The sequence below is a fragment of the Ambystoma mexicanum genome, chromosome 11 (genome assembly GCF_040938575.1).
Source record: "Ambystoma mexicanum isolate Mex_15411 chromosome 11, UKY_AmexF1_1, whole genome shotgun sequence".
NCBI lineage: Eukaryota > Metazoa > Chordata > Amphibia > Caudata > Ambystomatidae > Ambystoma > Ambystoma mexicanum.
The window spans coordinates 734,442,871-734,461,067 of NC_090934.1; the positions used below are offsets into that span (position 1 = coordinate 734,442,871).

An 18,197-nucleotide genomic window follows, 5' to 3' on the forward strand; every position below is an offset into this window, starting at 1 on the left:
TCATCAAGTTACTTCATTTTCCTATTGCTGAGTCACACATGCATGGTATGCTCCTACAGCCACTGGCCACTTTATTACTCCATAATAACACTAACGTTATAATCCACTCAATTCTTCAATATAATGAGACCTTAATGGGGCTCATTGCCCTTTGCACCGTCTGATGAAGAAGTCTATGGGACTTTATAATGCACTGTTATGCCTCTGCATAATACTTCTAGTTAGACCAATTATAAAGGTTTCAGAACCTGCAGGTTGTGTTTGATACTGGATTAGCATGACGTCATTTTTTGCACTTCGTATTTAGTGACAATACAACAAGGTGAAAGAGGACCTAATTCTGAAATCCCTTTGTGAATAAGTCCCTGTGTGTTTTAACATGTTTAAGATTCTGCAGCAAGAAATGGCCTATTAATTTGTGATGCTGGAGACACGTGTTAGGAGCCAGGGAGTTTGTTCTTCAGCAATTCCATTATTTCAAGCAGCACTTCTTGAATTTATCACATTTCTGTAAATCCCTGTGGCCGTTCACAGCAGAAGGATCAGCAATATATTGCTGTACTGGCTAGCAATTTTTACAGGATATTCTGGTGCCAATCCCTGTATGGAATCCTTTTCTGCTGCTTGTACATGTTCTGGAAAGATTGTCAAGTAAGTGAATACAGTTGTGTCGATGATAAGGGCTGGTGGTTATCGGGATGCCTTGAAGGCCTCATTATGCAAATTGACAATATTGGGACCTCACAGTGGCTTTGAATGCTATGCAAAAACAACAAATACAATAAACTACAAAAGTCCCACTGTGTCAGGAAGAGGCTCTGGGCAGCATAGAAATCCTTCTTTTGGAACCTCTTCCCAGCACTGCTAGAAAGTGCAGGGTATGGGGGGGGCGCAAGTTGCCCTCTGCACTCAGTGAATAGGTTTACACCTAGTGGGACACTGCCTTCACATTATTAGCAATATGCCAGGAATAATGGTATCTCCTTCCTCATGATAGCGGTGTAGAAACATGCCTTTTCTGTTTATTTTGTTCTTACATTAAAACAATCACATGGAAACACCAAACATCTATAACAGGATTTAATACAATACAATCTCGAATGCAACTTACCAAGTGTCATACTGTTAGCAATAGGAGAGTAATAATCCTTTCTCCTTCCTCATGATAGCTGCTTAGGATCATGCTTTGGCTGTTTATTTTTTTGTTACATTAAATTAATTAAATGGAAACAGCAAACATCTACAACAGGATTAAATATAATAAAAACGTGAATAAAGCTTACCAAGTGTCACACAAGGCAACATGTGGTCATACTAATTGTCTATCAATGTCACACAAGATGTTTGGGTGAAGGGTAAATGGCGTGGGTAGAGTGACAAACGATTAAGTTTTCCCTTCATGGCAGAATGTAGTACTTCTTGCTGTAGAAGCTGTTACATTGGAACACGACATAGCCATATTCGTCACCCCTTCTGTCCTACAGAACAGAGCCTTCACATATAAGGGCCAGCCAAATCCTACTGTGGGAAAGGCCTAAAATGTGAATGTCAAATCAATTAACTTTAAGTACACAATGTTTCATAAGAAAAACCCCAAATCCAGTCGCTTTCATGTTCTTTATTTTCAATTGATACTGTATGAATACAAAGTTTCTAAAAAGCTACAAAATTCTACCACTTTTATCAAGAAGGCATCAAAATGTGTCACTTTGCGAAGACATGAAAACACCTGCAGAGACCGACACAAAAATAGCATTTTTAGAGTGATGAAATAATTGCACTTAAATGTCATGGATATTGAAGTTATCACACACATGTACCGCAAAAGCTAGAATACATCTTTTTTTTGTTACATTGTATTTTTAGTTTTTTTTTTTTACAAAGCACCGTTTAAAAAAACCTCTGAACACAAACCCTATATTTTCAAATTTCTAAAGATAAATTCACTTTAAAGCCAACACATAAACTGAGTTTAAACAAAGGTACCAGTACCTACACACAGACAATAACAAATACAGAATAATGTACTGCCAAGATCTTTGAGTGAAACTCCTTTTGATAGTATATGAAATTGTCAAGGAATCCTTAAGGAACATTCTTTTTTCTTTCACAAGTTTAATTTTCTCTAAAATTATAAGCAAAGTATATCAAAAGGTAGGTTCAACTTCAAAATTACCAGCAGCAGTACAACATTAAAGTAACCACTGACCATATATGAATATGCTTAAGTCACAAACCAAGTTTATACACATCAGACAAATAAACATAACGTGAGAAAGAGTTTGTCAATTACAACGTGAACAGATGTACATGGCAAAAAAGTTACAGAAAATGTACCTATTTTGAAATGTTAAAGGCTATTCAGGCGTTATTCAATGTTATAAAATCCCCTTTGTCTTTTTCAGGCACGTGCTGAAGTGAGATTTTTGTCTGCAGACGTGAAATTGAAATACATCGGACAAAACATACATTTCAGGGTTGGCAGGAGGAAGAAATATATGAGTGAATTTACAAACTTTGAAAAAAGACAATGTATTTAAAACAGTGGAACATACCACTGAAATGCTACAAAGGTACATTACTGCTGGTCATGGCTCCCCAGCATTTACACAGGATTTGCCCCACAGAGTTTTTCCCAGCATTGCATTGATGCGAAAGGAAATTCCACTCAAAATAGAAGAAAGACCAAATGGTCAACCTGAGAAGAAGAAAAGCTGGAATTTAAAACCACATTTTTAAATTTGAAACATACTTATGTCACAATTAGAATGCTATATTTGGGGGATAAAATTAATTTAAATATGTAAAAGAAATTAAGGACTCTAATAATATAATAAATATATTTTACCTTATAAAAAACGAGTTCACTTACTTAACTACTTGTCTGAACTGATACATAACATAAACATGACCCGGGTAATGTGAGTGCATTAAAAAGTAAACTATTATCAACATTATTTAAGTATGGTGGTTATAGTAATAACATAAGCTACTTTAAATACCACCTGTATTTAAAATATCAAATAATTATAAGTTTGAATCACGTGATGGATAATTCAGGAATGGAGTACATAGAAAGTACCTCATTGGGTAAATATGCATCGGGTACTTTCTATGTACCCCATGCAGTAGTAACAATATTATGTGATCCCAAACCATAATTAGTGGTATTTTAAATGTAAGTGGTATTTACAATACCACGTGTTTTAACATTACCATCATACTCATAATGAAGCCCTAAATATGTATGGTATGAGAAGGCAGAAATATAACAGAAACAAGCTTCCTCCAAGTAGTGGCAAACAATTTATTTAATTTAAAAAAGAAAAGTACTCTTTTGGAAAGAGGAAATTATATGCCAGACAAAGGCTTCCTAATAATAAAAAAAATCTAGCATCCCACTTCTGTGTGTTTAAGTCTTCTGATGTAAACAACTCATGTTTATTATACGTTTCAAAATGTTTATTTGGCTAACTGTAAATTCCTTACAATGTACATTTTCACCTAGCATGTTAAGAGTTGGAGTTTGTTATCGGAATGGGAGACCTAAAATGAAAAGTTGTAATGGTTATAGTCATGATTTGGTGTTTTATCTGAAACAAATGCATTTTCCCATCTTTTCTGTCATGGTGAAGTAGATCTTAAATATGCCGACATGTGTACTATGTATTGGTACTTTAATTTAAAAAAAAAAAGCGCTTTCAATAATTGCAATATGCTAGGTTCTTCAAAGGTATATATAATTCACAAAGACCATTTTGAAAAGGATTACATGTATTTAAATGTGTTGTGCTTAAGTTAGACACTACCCGCCTACCAACAGTGTGAGAATTAAACACAGATCCTTACATATATCACAGAAATGGTTGTAATGATAGATTATATCTTTCTGTAGATATCAACACTACCTACATATTATTTCCCTTTGTATGAATACAAACATGTTGTGGCTACTGTGGAAAGGGAAGGCAGGATGTATCTTGATGGCATAATGCAATAACAGAAATACTTTTTAATTGAGTTTGTAGTAAATGTTCAAAAGCACACTATGGGTCCATTAAAAACAAATGACCAGTCTTTCACTTTTTAGGGTTGATGGTATTTAATCTATCAGTGCAGGCTATTACATCCCTCCTACATTTGTTACCCCTCTTAAAAGAGAAATGCTATTAAGGAAAATGTTCCCACCCCTACAAACCTCCCCAGGTCTGGTGGAGGAAACAAACATAATTTAAATGATGGACAATACAGCCTCCCAGCAGGTGGCTTCCCTGGATGGTGAAAACCCCTAACAGCCTTCAATACAAACTTGTGCCGGCTGGTAGGAGTCCGGGAGGCTTTCTCTTTATCTTTGAGTTCTTCTTTAATGAAGTGTATGTCACTTTGGAGGTATTTGCCATGGTGACTTGATCATGTGTGGTTAGCTATTAAAACGCAGACGTGAGCTGTTCAACTTGAACAATGTTTACCATAGTTAAGAAAATACTAATGTTCAATGCCTTGCTATTTACAATGTTTTCAATGAATTTAAACATGGGTGGCATCTTACAGTGAACTTTTAACTTGTTGCTTTTGACAAGAGTGTAACTTGGAATGAAGCAGTCTTTACAGGTTGTTGATCATGCACCATAAATTATAACTTCACTTGCCCACAGTCAGTAGTTCCACAGCTTAAATAAAAGTCACATTATGCAGATGCAAGGCTGACACAGTGATAAACTGACATAGTGTAGTGTAACATAATTGCTGGTTTGAAGCTTAGAACAACTACAAGAAATAACAAAATGAATGTATTCCCCACCTTGATACAATCAGTTTACAAGTACACTACAAAAATGAGTGCTTTTCTTTACCAGAGACCTATAGGTTTAATCTGTTATTTTAAACCAAAGGCATTGTGGTGATCTCATATATTTGGTCTCTATACAGATTTGTATTATTATGGCAGCACTTTTCTAAGCTGGAATTTCTAAACCAAAGGCACTTTCATGCTTTAGTGCACATAATTTACAAATACCTTAATATTTGGTCATGAAAGTCAGAAGGCAGCATTGTACATATATATATTTATTTTTTCCTGGAACTCTATCACGTAGTGTGTTTCTATTTTGGTGTTTACATTTAACAGAGTAAAAATGGGATGCAGTCCTGCACTGAAATCTACATGTTAGGCAAAATAGTCCAAAAGTGTTATGTTACAATAACAAAAAAAGTACATCTCACATGTGAAAGTACTTAAAAACAAGAAACACAAGTGATGAATTGGGCTAAAGGTTACACTAAGGCACTGCATTTTGTAATGCTTTGGCAGCTCTGAATTGAAAGGTTCCTAGGAAAAGTAACAGTAACAGGAGAAACTATTCCAGCTTACAAAAGAGCTCACAGTTAACAGGCAGTCTTTTGGATTTACAGAACTCGACTACACATCATAGGGATTTAAGGCTACTAAGAAATAAAATGCACACCCCATTGAGGCCATTGACACAAAGTACAAATAATGCAGACAATGCTTTGCCACACCCGACTATTACAAACTCTGAAATGAAAAGCAAAATATGTAGCCAAATATGTAGTGTATTAAATTGTATTAAAGTATGCACCTGGCTTATACATTTTGTGTTACATTTCATCAGCTTCACACACTTGTTTGACATTCATAAAAACATTGACTATCCAATTTACAAAGACATTATCAATATATTTTCGACCTTTAAGACCAGGTTTTTAATTTTTATAAAGAGCTTTTCTTATGCTGGTACACGTCAGTGCTTTTTAGGCTTTTAGGTTAGTGTTAAAACAGGGTAAATAGAGGAATGATGGCAATTGAATTGTACAGTACTAAGAGGAAACACCGTAGGTGGTTACCATATCAAGTACAGTTTGTCAGTACTGGGCACCTAGAAATCCAAGATGAATGCTACAAACTACTATAGCTCAATATTCTACAGAAATTGGTGCCAATCCTAAAATTGTTATTTCCTGCAAAGATATGAAACTTGTTTAGGTTTTACAGTGTATTTTATGTGCACTGGCTCAAGGTGATCCAATTTATTATTACAAAGTGTTATGAGCATGTAGCACATACTAATATTTGCAGAGGATTCACATCTGCTTGAAGATACAGTCGAATAGGATTTGACATAGTGTTGTTACTTTCTTGTGTCTATATCTTTGGCATTACATAAAACAAAAGGCCACATTTATGAATGGCCTCTTTGAAAACATTTATAAAGAGTGGTATATTTTGGTCGGGCAACAGGACACGAAAACTAATGAATGTGGAAAACAGCATGGGGAAAGTGGTGTAAGGCAAGAACAAAATGTGAATTTAAACAGGTACCCAGCCACACAGGAATGGCACATAAATATTAAAACTTTTGCAGAGCCTACACAGTTTCATGAAGACGTAGGACTTCAACTGATTACTTGCTTAACATGACATGCATACATGCAAGCCAAACGCACAGGGGAAATGATAACATCTGGCATTTTAAATATTGGACCTCATCATAAGTGTGGCAGTGTGGGAAACAATGCTGAATGACAAGTTTGACCTTAAAGTAGCAGTTTTCCTCCAGCATCATGAAGGAGAAACACGTTGCACTTTAAAGTAAAAAATTAACGAAATTACCATGGCAGAGTTATCGCTCTCTGTAATTCTCCTGAAATCCCCATAGTGTTCTATGGATTTAACAAATTGGGATTATCCCCGTCCCTCCCATCACTTGTGATCCTGGGGTAAACCCACAGCATCAGGTGGCAGTAACAGTAAACGTGTTTGGCAGTATTTTAGCAGATTTACCACTGAATTACCACCAAAGTTGTAATCCGGCCCATTGCCTAGAGATTGTCAGGAATGCATTAAGGCATAATTTAAGGATGAATTCTCACTACTTGCTGATGGCATACATTGTACCCCTTTATCACGTCATGATCACAAAGTAACCCAATGTAAGTACAATTGCTTAGCTCCTGGCGGTGAAATATCCTCTAATTTATGAAATTAGGCCTTGAAATGTAGGCATACATCAGTTGTCATTCATTACATATATAACTTCCTATCCAAGCTACTGCAAGCTAGTTCAATTTTAGTTAAAGTGTCATATTAGAGACAAAGCACACGTTTTTCTTTTTCTTGTAGGACACTATATCAGTCCTGATAGGTCTGCAAATATCTTGCAACTGTCCAAGCGTATGGATATTAGTTTTAGATCTTTTTCATGATATTGTTTGTAACCATTTAAAAATAGCATGCATTACATTTGAAAACTAAAAGTATAAAACCTGAGTAGTAGTAGCAAACCATGTAAAAATGATGATCCGACTGTATGCAACATAACTGGTCATCTTGCAATCAGCCTCATATGCTTTCTGATTATTTGCGCTGTGCTGGACTAATGAAAGCTGTGTAATGTACAGGAGCCAAGTGCACTTTAGAAAAGTCAGCGATAATTTGGCACGTCATTTGAATCTACTTATATATACATGCCTATTTAGGCTTGTAAGTCTGAGTCTTGTTCCGAATTTTCAGCTGCCAAACTGTATTAGGCATGGTAACACCGTAAAGGCTTGCAATATGTTCTAGTTTTCATGTCAGACAGGTAGTTCACAGAACGATTGTAACGCTGCACTGGTTTTTCCAGTTCTACCTCCACAGAGCTAATAAAAGTTGCCTTGCTCCAAATCCGATCCCCTCTCAATAGGGAATGCCAGCTGTTTCTATAAAATGTAACTGCACACCCTATAATAATATCACAGTTTTGTATTGCGCTATCACATTTTTATATTGCGCTTCATGACAGATTTCTCCCGCTTCTAATCACTGTTATGTTAATATTATCATGTTTATTGGTGTTGAATTTAGCAACTTCGGAATGGTAAATGTCTGTGTTGGCTCTGCCGGAGTTGAAATGTGTGACTGTAGATTGTACACAGGTATCTGAGGCGAGCACTGACCTCGCTAAACTATCTTACCTGCATACAAACGATGACCTACAGTATGAGTGGACCTTGTTATTGCAAAATCAGCCATCGTTTCACAAGACGCTGTTATTGGTACAGCCACATATAAACAGTAGATATGTTATGCTCATGGGACTTTTTTTAGCAGTACCTGTTTCACCCATTTACTGTATTAGATAGGTAAAATGCTTCAGAAACATACAAGTGTGCCTTGCTCGAGATCTCGTTGTTTCAGTTAAGCACTATATTTAACATTTGGTTTCAAAACAGAAAAAAAAAACATTTAATTTCCAAAAATAATTTAGCTAAATACATTCTTCCATAAGTTTCCCTCTAGTTACAGGTAGATACAAAGATAACATTTCTAAAAAGTTTTAAAAACTGTGTGAACTGCTTTACATTCATATTTAATCCACGTTTCACTTGTACTTCACAAGTGTTAAATTATTTTTTTAAAGTCTCCATGTTGAGTTATTGGTGTCAGTTGTTTTACCATCTTTAGAAACATACTTCCGCAGGCCTCAGTTTTTCAAATGGTGTCTTATCCATTAACTGCTCTGCACATATTTCAAGAACACTTCATTTTAGAAATAAAAGTTTAAAACTGTAACAGAATTTCACAGTCACAATTAATACCATCAACATTAAAATTACTTCACCGACACAGGATTCAGAATCATGTAAGTGAAATCTGGGCCAGAGGCACTGCCACTTTAGTGTTGCAGTGTACAGTCTGTTTCCATAATGAAGTTTCATGTATGCGTACACTCATTTGTCATCATTCATTCCTTGATGAGCCTGTAAATGTGGTGCTGTGCTCCATGTTCGCTGTTTGAAACTTCAAATACGCATGCCATGCAGAGAAGGGTTTCTTGTGTGTCTCTGTTTGTGACAACCTTTATAGAAAAGAATGAATGGTAATATATTAGCATGACAACATCAGAGAGCGCAGATGGCAAACATTGAAAACAGTAATTACAGTCGTCGTTCGAGATTTACTGGTAAATCAGATTGGTAATGTTACTGGTGAATTATCTGGTTCCGTTTAAAAAATGCCAAATTTTGTGAACAAGGGAATCATTATACGTGAAGAAAAGGTGAAGTTGTACCAAAATCCCACCAAACCCAAATAATGTTAATGACACTTGAAAAATTAAAAACACAAGTGCAAGTGAAAATGAGTACATAACATTGAATTTCAAAAATAGCCTGAAAACATTGATGATGAACATGTTCCCAACATATTTTTTACATGTAAATATAGAGAACTATAAGAGAAAGACTGTAGAAATATTGAAAATGTGTGAGCGCATTTTTTTTTAATACCTTGCACTAAACACATTTTTCTAAGGAATGTTTTTGAAAAACGTTAATCAATTCTTTAAGAGATTTTCTGTTTTTGCAATTTGGAATTAATGCAAACATGTATTGTTGTAAGCCAGTGCTATTTTTTCTATGTGTTTACAGTGCTCCTTAAGCTAACATGAATGCAGTTGTGACTGAGTAAATAATCCATCAGGGTTTGAGTCAGACCTACATTAAGAAAATCATTTTTTTCATTTTTTGTTGAACAGTCAAACTCATCCTAAGTTAAAGTGTGCACTGTGAATAGCAGCCTTCTTTACTACTTTACTGGAAGATACACAAAACAGTATACCTATACCATAACCAATCACTCCGATGCAGCACCCAAACACACAAGGTTAACAGGGTAATTCATAGAATTTAGCACACAAGTGGCGCACGCAGCTGCCGCACAGTGTGCGCGTGCGAATCTCTGCGCCAGCCGTGTGCGCTAAAATCCATTTCCACGCACAGCGTAGTCATGGATTTTAGCTACCAAAACCAGCCATGGCGCACAGTGGCACAGCAACCCTGCAGCAGCGCCAGTTCGCCCCCAAGAACGCCCCTCGCGCAAGGAAAAGCCATCAAAATCCCCAATCCAGCGCAAAGGGCTGCGCTAACCCTGTACCAGTATACAGGGCCGCCACACAGCACACGGCAAGCGGGGAACGTGTATTACTGGGGTTTGCGGGAAGTTTCACACGCGATCGGGGCGTGGTATGTGTATTTCGGGTGTGGGTGGGAAGTTTCACACGCGATCGGAGCGGGGCACGTGTAATTCGGGGGTGCGCGGGAAGTTTCACACGCGATTGGCCCTGTGTGAGTGGGGTACGTGTATAACTGGGGTGCGTGGGAAGTTTCAGACGCGATAGGCCCTGTGCGAGTGGGGTGCGTATATTCCTGGGGTTCGCGGGAGGTTACACACGCGATCGGAGCGGGGTACGAGTAATTCGGGGGTGCGCGGGATGTTTCACACGCGATTGGCCCTGTTCGAGTAGGGTACGTGGAATTCGGGGGTGCGAGTGGGGTACGTGTATAACTGGGGTGCGCCGGAAGTTTCACACGCGATTTTGCTGTCAGAGCGGGGTACGTGAATTCCGGGGGTGTGCGGGGAGTCCTACCCGTGAATTGGCAGTGTGGGTCCTCCCAGGTGTTCCCTCTACACCCTCCACGGCCCCTGCAAGCAGCCCACACCACAGGGGACTACCCTGCACCCCTTGTCATGTCCCGCAGGCAGCCCATCCACCATGGGCATGCCCCCAGCCAAGCCACATGTCACCTTGCACTACTGATCACCAACTCATGTCCCCAGCACCCCTGCCCCCCAGGAGTGAGGGTCGCCTGCCAGCAGGCCCCCACTCATGTCCGACTGCACCCCCACCCCCAGCAGTCAGGGGCACCTGCCAACAGGCCCCCACTCATGTCCCCCAACTCCCCCAGCAGTCAGGGGCACCTGCCAGCAGGCCCCCACTCATGTACCCCTGCACCACCACCCCCCAGAAGACAGGGGCACCTGCCAGCAGGCCCCCACTCATGTCCCCCAGCACCCCCACCCACCAGCAGTCAGGGTCACCTTCCAGCAGGCCCCCACTCATGTCCCACACATGTCCCCCAGCACCCCCACCCCCAGCAGTTAGGGGCACCTGCCAGCAGGCCCCCACTCATGTCCCCCAGCACCCCCACCCCTCAGCAGTCAGGGGCACCTGCCAGCAGGCCCCCACTCATCTCCCACACATGTCGCCCAGCACCCCCACGCCCCACCAGTCAGGGGCACCTGCCAGCAGGCCCCCACTCATGTCCCACACATGTCCCCCAGCACCCCCACCCCCCAGCAGTGAGGGTCACCTGCCAGCAGGCCCCCACTCATGTCCCCCAGCACCCCCACCCCCCAGCAGTCAGGGGCACCTTCCAGCAGGCCCCAACTCATGTCCCACACATGTCCCCCAGCACCCCCATCCCCCAGCAGTCAGGGGCACCTGCCAGCAGGCCCCCACTCATGTCCCACACATGTCCCCCAGCAACCCCACCCCCCAGCAGTGAGGGTCACCTGCCAGCAGGCCCCCACTCATGTCCCACTGCACCCCACCCCCCAGCAGTGAGGGTCACCTGCCAGCAGGCCCCCACTCATGCCCCCCAGTACCCCCATGCCCCAGGAGTCAGGGGCACCTGCCGGCAGGCCTCCACTCATGTCCCACACATGTCCCCCAGCACCCCCACCCCCCAGCAGTGAGAGTCACCTGCCAGCAGGCCCCCACTCATGTCCCCCAGCACCCCCACGCCCCAGGAGTGAGGGGCACCTGCCAGCAGGCCCCCACTCATGTCCCACACATGTCCCACTCATGTCCCCCAGCACCCCCACCCCCCAGCAGTGAGGGTCACCTGCCAGCAGGCCCCCACTCATATCCCACTCATGTCCCACTGCACCCCGACCCCCCAGCAGTGAGGGTCACCTGCCAGCAGGCCCCCACTCATGTCCCTCAGCACCCCGACCCCCCAGCAGTGAGGGTCACCTGCCAGCAGGCCCCCACTCATGTCCCTCAGCACCCCCACCCACCAGTAGTCAGGGTCACCTGCCAGCAGGCCCCCACTCATGTCCCACTACACCCCCAAACCCCAGCAGTCAGGGGCACCTGCCAGCAGGCCCCCACACATGTCCCCCAGCACCCCCACCCCCATCAATCAGAGGCACCTGCCAGCAGGCCCCCACTCATGTCCCCCTGCCCCCACGTCATGACGATCCTCAATCATGGGCCTAATGCCAGTCACATCACACCCCATGCCACCCCAGCCCAAAGACCCAACCAAGTATTGCATCCACCCACATAGAAATGCCCATTACATGATACAACCCGAATGGCAAGTATGTAAGTGAACACATGTCCGTCACAGACACACGTTGGGTGCAAGTGAATGTGAAAACCCACATCATGACATGCATGAAATCAATGAGAGAATACCACACACCGAAGTATGAAACAAAAATGTATTGAATCCAAAATGAATGTAATGAAAAGAAAAGACACAATAATGTGAAGAAGAAATAAAACGCAGCATGTCCAGAAAATAATCAAAAATATGAAATCAGAATCCAAAGAAATCCAAATGAAAATGTGTCCAAAGTCTCAGTCCAACAAAGCAAATCCAAGGGAAAAAGATAAGTGAAATCCATTGCTCCATGGTGAAATGAAAAAAATAAAATCCACTGTTCAACTATACACAAATCACCAATCCAGGGTAAATGAAATGAAACCTACAAAAAAGACTACCTAATAAAGAACTATATACAAAAACGTGGTGCATTGTCCAATCGCCCCAAAATAAACAAAAACAGAAAGGAAACCTAACACTATCTAACTATTTATAATGGCAGCGGGCTAGTCCGACGGCTCACTTATTGATGTCCCGGGCCAGGGCATCATCGAACTCCCGCTCAATGTCCTGGAGGGCGTCCTCTTCCATGGCCCCGAGGGTTTGCAGGGACGACGACATGTTCACCTCCAACTCCATGCGAATTGCCTCGAGGCACTCGGCCCGCCTCAGGGCCCTCTGCATGGAGTTCTCCGCCCTGACCATTGTGAGCCGTGCCTCTTCCGCCCGCTGCCGCTCTGCTTCTATGGCGTGGCCCAACCACTGCCACACGGAAGACACTTGAACTCCGGGGTCCTCCTGCCCTATGGCCGATGCCTGCCCCTCTGATGTTGAAGGCCCCGAGCCATCATTGCTCCCACCATGTTGCTGCTGCTGCTGTGCCTGTGCCTGCGCCCTGGCTCTTGCTGCTTGCACGTCCTCCTCCGGCTGGGGTGCAGTTGTCATGGTGGCCACCCCTGCTGGACGTCTGACTCCCGACTGTGGCAGGGATGTGTCCTTCACCAGCCTGGCCGCTGGGTCAGGGGCAGCTCCACAGGGTACCCAGGTGACACATGGGTGGGAAGATGGCATGGAGGACGACTGGAGCGTAGGGGGTTCAGGTGAGGAGGGGGTCGCAAGAAGGTCCAGCACACGGAGGAATCCAGCACCGGTGACCCGTCCCAGTAGGTCAACGTGGTCAAAGAAGCATGCAAGACGACGTGCAGTCTCTCTACGAAAAGACTGCAGGTCACCTTGCATGCCCCGTTGACGCAACGCTATCCCACTCAGGACAGGGTCAACATGGTCCCGGATAGACACGTCTGCAGGGAGAGGAAGGCTAGTTGTCGTGCGCTCACCCCCCCCCCTGAAAACGGGTCTGGACGTAGGCATCCCTGCTGGTGCCAGTTGATGCAGTGACAGGATCAGGGACAGGATTACACACAGGCACCTCCGCGGCGGCCTGTGCTGCCTCCTGTCCCTGCACTGCACTACTAGCACCACTAGAATCCCCACCTCCAGACCCCGTGTGTGTCCCTTCCGCGGCCTCCGCCTCCACCAAACCCCCCACCAACCTGGATGACTCCGTGCATCTTCCTCAGTTGGACCCTGTGGGGTCTCAGCTGCCCCGTCTGCTGCCGAGGAGTCCACCTTCGAACTCTGCCTCTTGGACCTACCCTCAGCAGCTGCGGCCTAGGACACGGCACCAGACTCCTCACTCCCCTACGAGATGACAATCTGGGAGGGGAGCCGGGCCTTGCGTCTCCGGCTGCTGGTGCGATCCCTGCCGCTGTGCTCCACAGCAACCTCTCCGCCCTCTTCATCAGTTGACGCTGCAGACAGGGAGAGATAAAACACAGACATCAGGGCACTGTACAATGGACTGATACACACATGACAGTTGCACATGAGTGGCAGTGTCAAACTTTAGACATGGCATCGCACTCCACGACACACATGTCATTTCAACTCACACACATGAGCATTTCCACAGCAATATTGCACCAGGCAGCAACATCCATACATATACAACAGCATGAACAGCCGAAGGTGAGCCTGACATCACATGAAACACAGGGAGTGCACTAGACACACACACACGCCACCACACTTACATGCATGTCTACATCTCCTCCAACTGTTGCAGTGATGCGATCGCCATACATGTCACACCTGGCATTCAGCCTTCTACATATCAGTGTCGCGTGCATCCATGTTGCATCAAAGTTGCACACTTGTCAAATACACACACATGCACATGTACACAGTGTCAATACATGCAGCAGGCCCTTCGCGTGTAAGCGCGTGAGCACACGTACGCGGTTTCATTGGACCAAAGTCCCTTAGCGCGTAAGTGCTTCTGTGACGTGACTTGCGTGGGCGTTTCCCTCGTGACTAGGCAGTGCGCGTGGAAAAACTGCACGTCTGCGTGTGGATGCGTGTAATCCGAGGAAAGGGCCTATGCATGTAAGTGACTTGACGCGCGCCAGCATTTCCATCAACACGGGTGCATGTTCATCGTACACGTCCAAAAACTGCACGTCCGAGTGTCAGCTCGTGTAATTGGAGGAAAAGGCCTTAGCGCGTACACGCGTAAGTGATGCTGTACGTGTGGGCCGCTTTAAAAGGTACGTGTAGGACCCCATTCCTTTGTACGTGCTTTTCGTGGAGAGCGAGTGGGTGAATTCTGTACTTCTTGTCGGTTCACACGCGATTACTTTACAGTGTTTCAAGTTCGTACTCCCTGTTACCTCTGACAGTGTTCTTTATTGTTTTTGGGCCTGTTTCCTCAAACAGCGTTCACTTCTTCTTTTGGCGTGGGTGTTGCCAACGCGCACACGTGCATCTTTTTCACATTCTTTTTCCAGGCAGATGGTGAGTAGCGCACGTATTTACCAACTGTGCTTGCCCCGTGTGTCGCGTACCCCTTCAGAGGTCATTGTAGGCTGCGTGTATTACGCGTACGCTTATTTTTGTGTTTCTGGGTGCCACAGCGTAGTGCGGGTTCATTTTTTCACGCATGTGGTCTACGAGGGGTTGCGTGCACGTTATTTTTTGATTTTGGGCTGCCTGTGCATTGCGTGACCCGTCAACTTCCCCCAGGGGTCACAGACAGCCTTGTTAGAGCACAAGGGTACGAATTCCATCTAGTACCCTAGCCCTTTCACCCCCAATTACCCAGGACAATAGTTTACTGCTACTACCATACGCACAACATCCGTACCATGGTTGGGAGGCGACCAAGCGGCAAGGGAGGCAAAGGTGGCCAACCTTTAAAAGGTGGGCGTGGGGGCGCGGTAGGGGACGTGGCTGGGATTTGCAGGGTGCCCCTAGACCCCCATGTGTGGAGGACCAATCAGGGACACCCATGCTCCCACCCCCCATGGTTGAGGGAAATGTGGCTGACACCATCCCAGCTCAGCCCTTGTTGGACCAGCCCATTGTGGCACCTGACCTGGCACAGGATGACTCCCAGGCTGACTTCCAGGTCAGCAAGTCTAGGCCACGTGTGGTGGTGCAAGTTGGTGTCACCAAGCCACGTGGATCTGGAGCAGCTATGTCATCTGCTGCCCCAAGTAGGCTGGGTGGGGAGGCTGCAGGGGCAGCTGCAGCTCCATCCACCCCAGCTCTGAGTCTCCCAGCCAGGACAGTGTCGGTCCAGGTCCATCAAACTGACGTTCCCCCTGCCAACATCACACTTCTGCCAATGCCTGCACCAAGGCCTATGGTCATTGTGCATTTGCACACTCCTACTACCCAGTCCACCGGTGCTTCTGCCCCTACTGACCAGAGCGGTGTAAGCCACTCAGGCTCCGCTCCACCTTTGAAAAAGAGGAAGAAGGGTGCTCTGGCACAACAGGCTGAGACCCCAGACATGGCTACACACTCCGGCACGTTAAGGAAGCCTAGCTTTAATGACCCAGAACTTGATACACTTGTGAGCTATGTGTCGGCACATAGCCACGAAATGTTGGTGACTGCAGGCTGCAAGACCACACCTGGTCAATGTAGGGCACACTGGCAGACCATAGCGGACCGCATAAGTGCCCTTGGATTTGTGAGGCGCACAGCTGATGATTGCTACAAGCAGTGGAATGACCTGAAACGCATAGCAAAGAACAAGCTGGCCTCAAATCATGCCGCTACTCTGGTGACTGGCCGTGGGTCTCCAAAAGAGGATAACGAACTCACTGAACATGAGTCTGTTGCTGGGACCTTCGTCACAGAGGAACAGATCCAAGGGGTGGGAGAACTACCTGATTACGATGCATTGTCCGGTGAGTGCCCATGCGTGTGTAATCCATGTGTATGTTTGGGTGACAGGTTCTGATTGAGTGCCAGGTGAGGGTGTGTACTCCTGAGTGTTATGGGTCACCCATTTGCTTCCTGCCATACATTCACGTGCCTTGGATTTGGGTATGACTGTATCCCTTCTCCCCATAGTTCCAATTACGCCCAGATTAGTGCACCTTACCTTGAACTGTCATCTTGCAACTACATTGGTCAGATTTTGTAAGTGTTCATTCAGGCTGATTGTTTCCACTCTCCCATTTTTAGTATGCATTATTCTGCCCTATTGCAACATATGTGATATGCTTCGGTCATTGTTTACAGCCCACACTGGGCCACTACTTTTACCTGGCTATGTTAATGATTACACCATTCAGGCCGATGGAGTATTGGGCTCCAGACATTTTTTATTAGGGCCTGTTTGCATGTGGAAGATGACAGATGTTTCCTGTAATGTTAAAGTGGCCAACCATTGATCAGCCCACAATGACTGTGTTATTGGACACTGGATGTGTTTCAGTGTGTAGCACATGCATATTTTGCAACACTATTCAGCATCAATCTTCGCATCATGTCGATGTGACATGGATGTGTGACAGTACTCATTCACTGACATATTGCTGTAGTTTTGTAATTTACCGTGGCTATGCTACATGACATCTGTGTGGTGGCATGTGTCATGTATGTGTATTGGACATGCAACTCACAGACTGATGTGTGATGCCAGTGCTACCCAACATGCTGCAAATGTGTTGCATTTCCATCTTGCTCTCCCCAGTGTCTGCCTTTTTGACTCCAACTCTTTGACAGTGCATGCATGGGAGGGTTATAGTCATTTGGGACATGTGTAAATCATGTACTGGATCTCTGGCTTGTCACAGCCTATGTGCGTGCTATGGTGCTCATGCATGTTTCCATTTGTTGTCTTTCATGTTTTTGCAGGTGATGACACATTTGGTGCTGTTGAGGAGATGGTGCAGACCCAGGAGGAATCTCAGGCACGACCGGGCACCAGTGGGGGACGTGGTGTGGTGGTGGGTGAAAACCCAATGTTACTGCAGACCATACTGTCCAGGGGTGCCTCTGGGTGCACCTCCCCAGACCTCTATTCAGCTGCTGAGTCGGATGATGAGACTAATGTGCCGTCGCAGGTAAGTGTTTCTGGCAGGGATTCTGTTCTGTCCAACCCACCTGCACCAGGGGTAGAACCCTCTATGGGGATGTCAGTGTTGGTAAGTCTGCCTTTGGTGGTTACGGATGCAGGGTCACACTCTACAGCATCTGATCAAGTTCTTGGGCCAGCAGATCAGAGGGGGAATGCAGTCCTGCAGCCTCAGGCAGTGCCAGCACAGCAAGGTGCAGATTGCCTTGCCCCAAACAGGTGTGGTGCCCGTCGATGCGGTGGCCGTGCGCCACCAGGCAATACTGTATGAGAAAACTCCATGTACGGTATGGCAACCCAACAGGCAGCATCAGTAGAAATGATGGCTCAGGCAATGGAGAGGGTGGCCAGTTCCATTATCCCCCCTGAAAGGCAGATGGAGCAACAACAGCAGGCAACAGACTCCATTTGCCAATCACACAGGGAAGACATGTTGGCGTCCAACGGGGACACAAGGGGCGGCACTGGAGACTCTGCGCGAATCCATATCAATAGAGTCCCAGGGCCACAGGGAAGCCCTGAGGGTAGAACTCCATAACCTCAGGCAGAGTCTGCTTGAACTTGAGGCTTCCCGAAATGTTAGGGCAGAACA

The 18,197-nt window shown here is 45.0% G+C and overlaps 1 protein-coding gene across 5 annotated transcripts in view; it reads right to left on the minus strand.

The window, feature by feature from the left end:
* Window positions 1-1,603: 1,603 nt before the first annotated feature.
* TEAD1 (TEA domain transcription factor 1) overlaps window positions 1,604-18,197 on the minus strand; it is a 791,559-nt gene continuing 774,965 nt past the window's right edge. For all 5 annotated transcript variants that reach the window (XM_069623630.1, XM_069623632.1, XM_069623634.1 and 2 more), the window contains one exon: window positions 1,604-8,858. In XM_069623630.1, coding sequence (XP_069479731.1) covers window positions 8,745-8,858 — 114 coding nt within the window. In that variant the 3' untranslated portion in view covers window positions 1,604-8,744. The remainder of the gene's footprint in view (window positions 8,859-18,197) is intronic.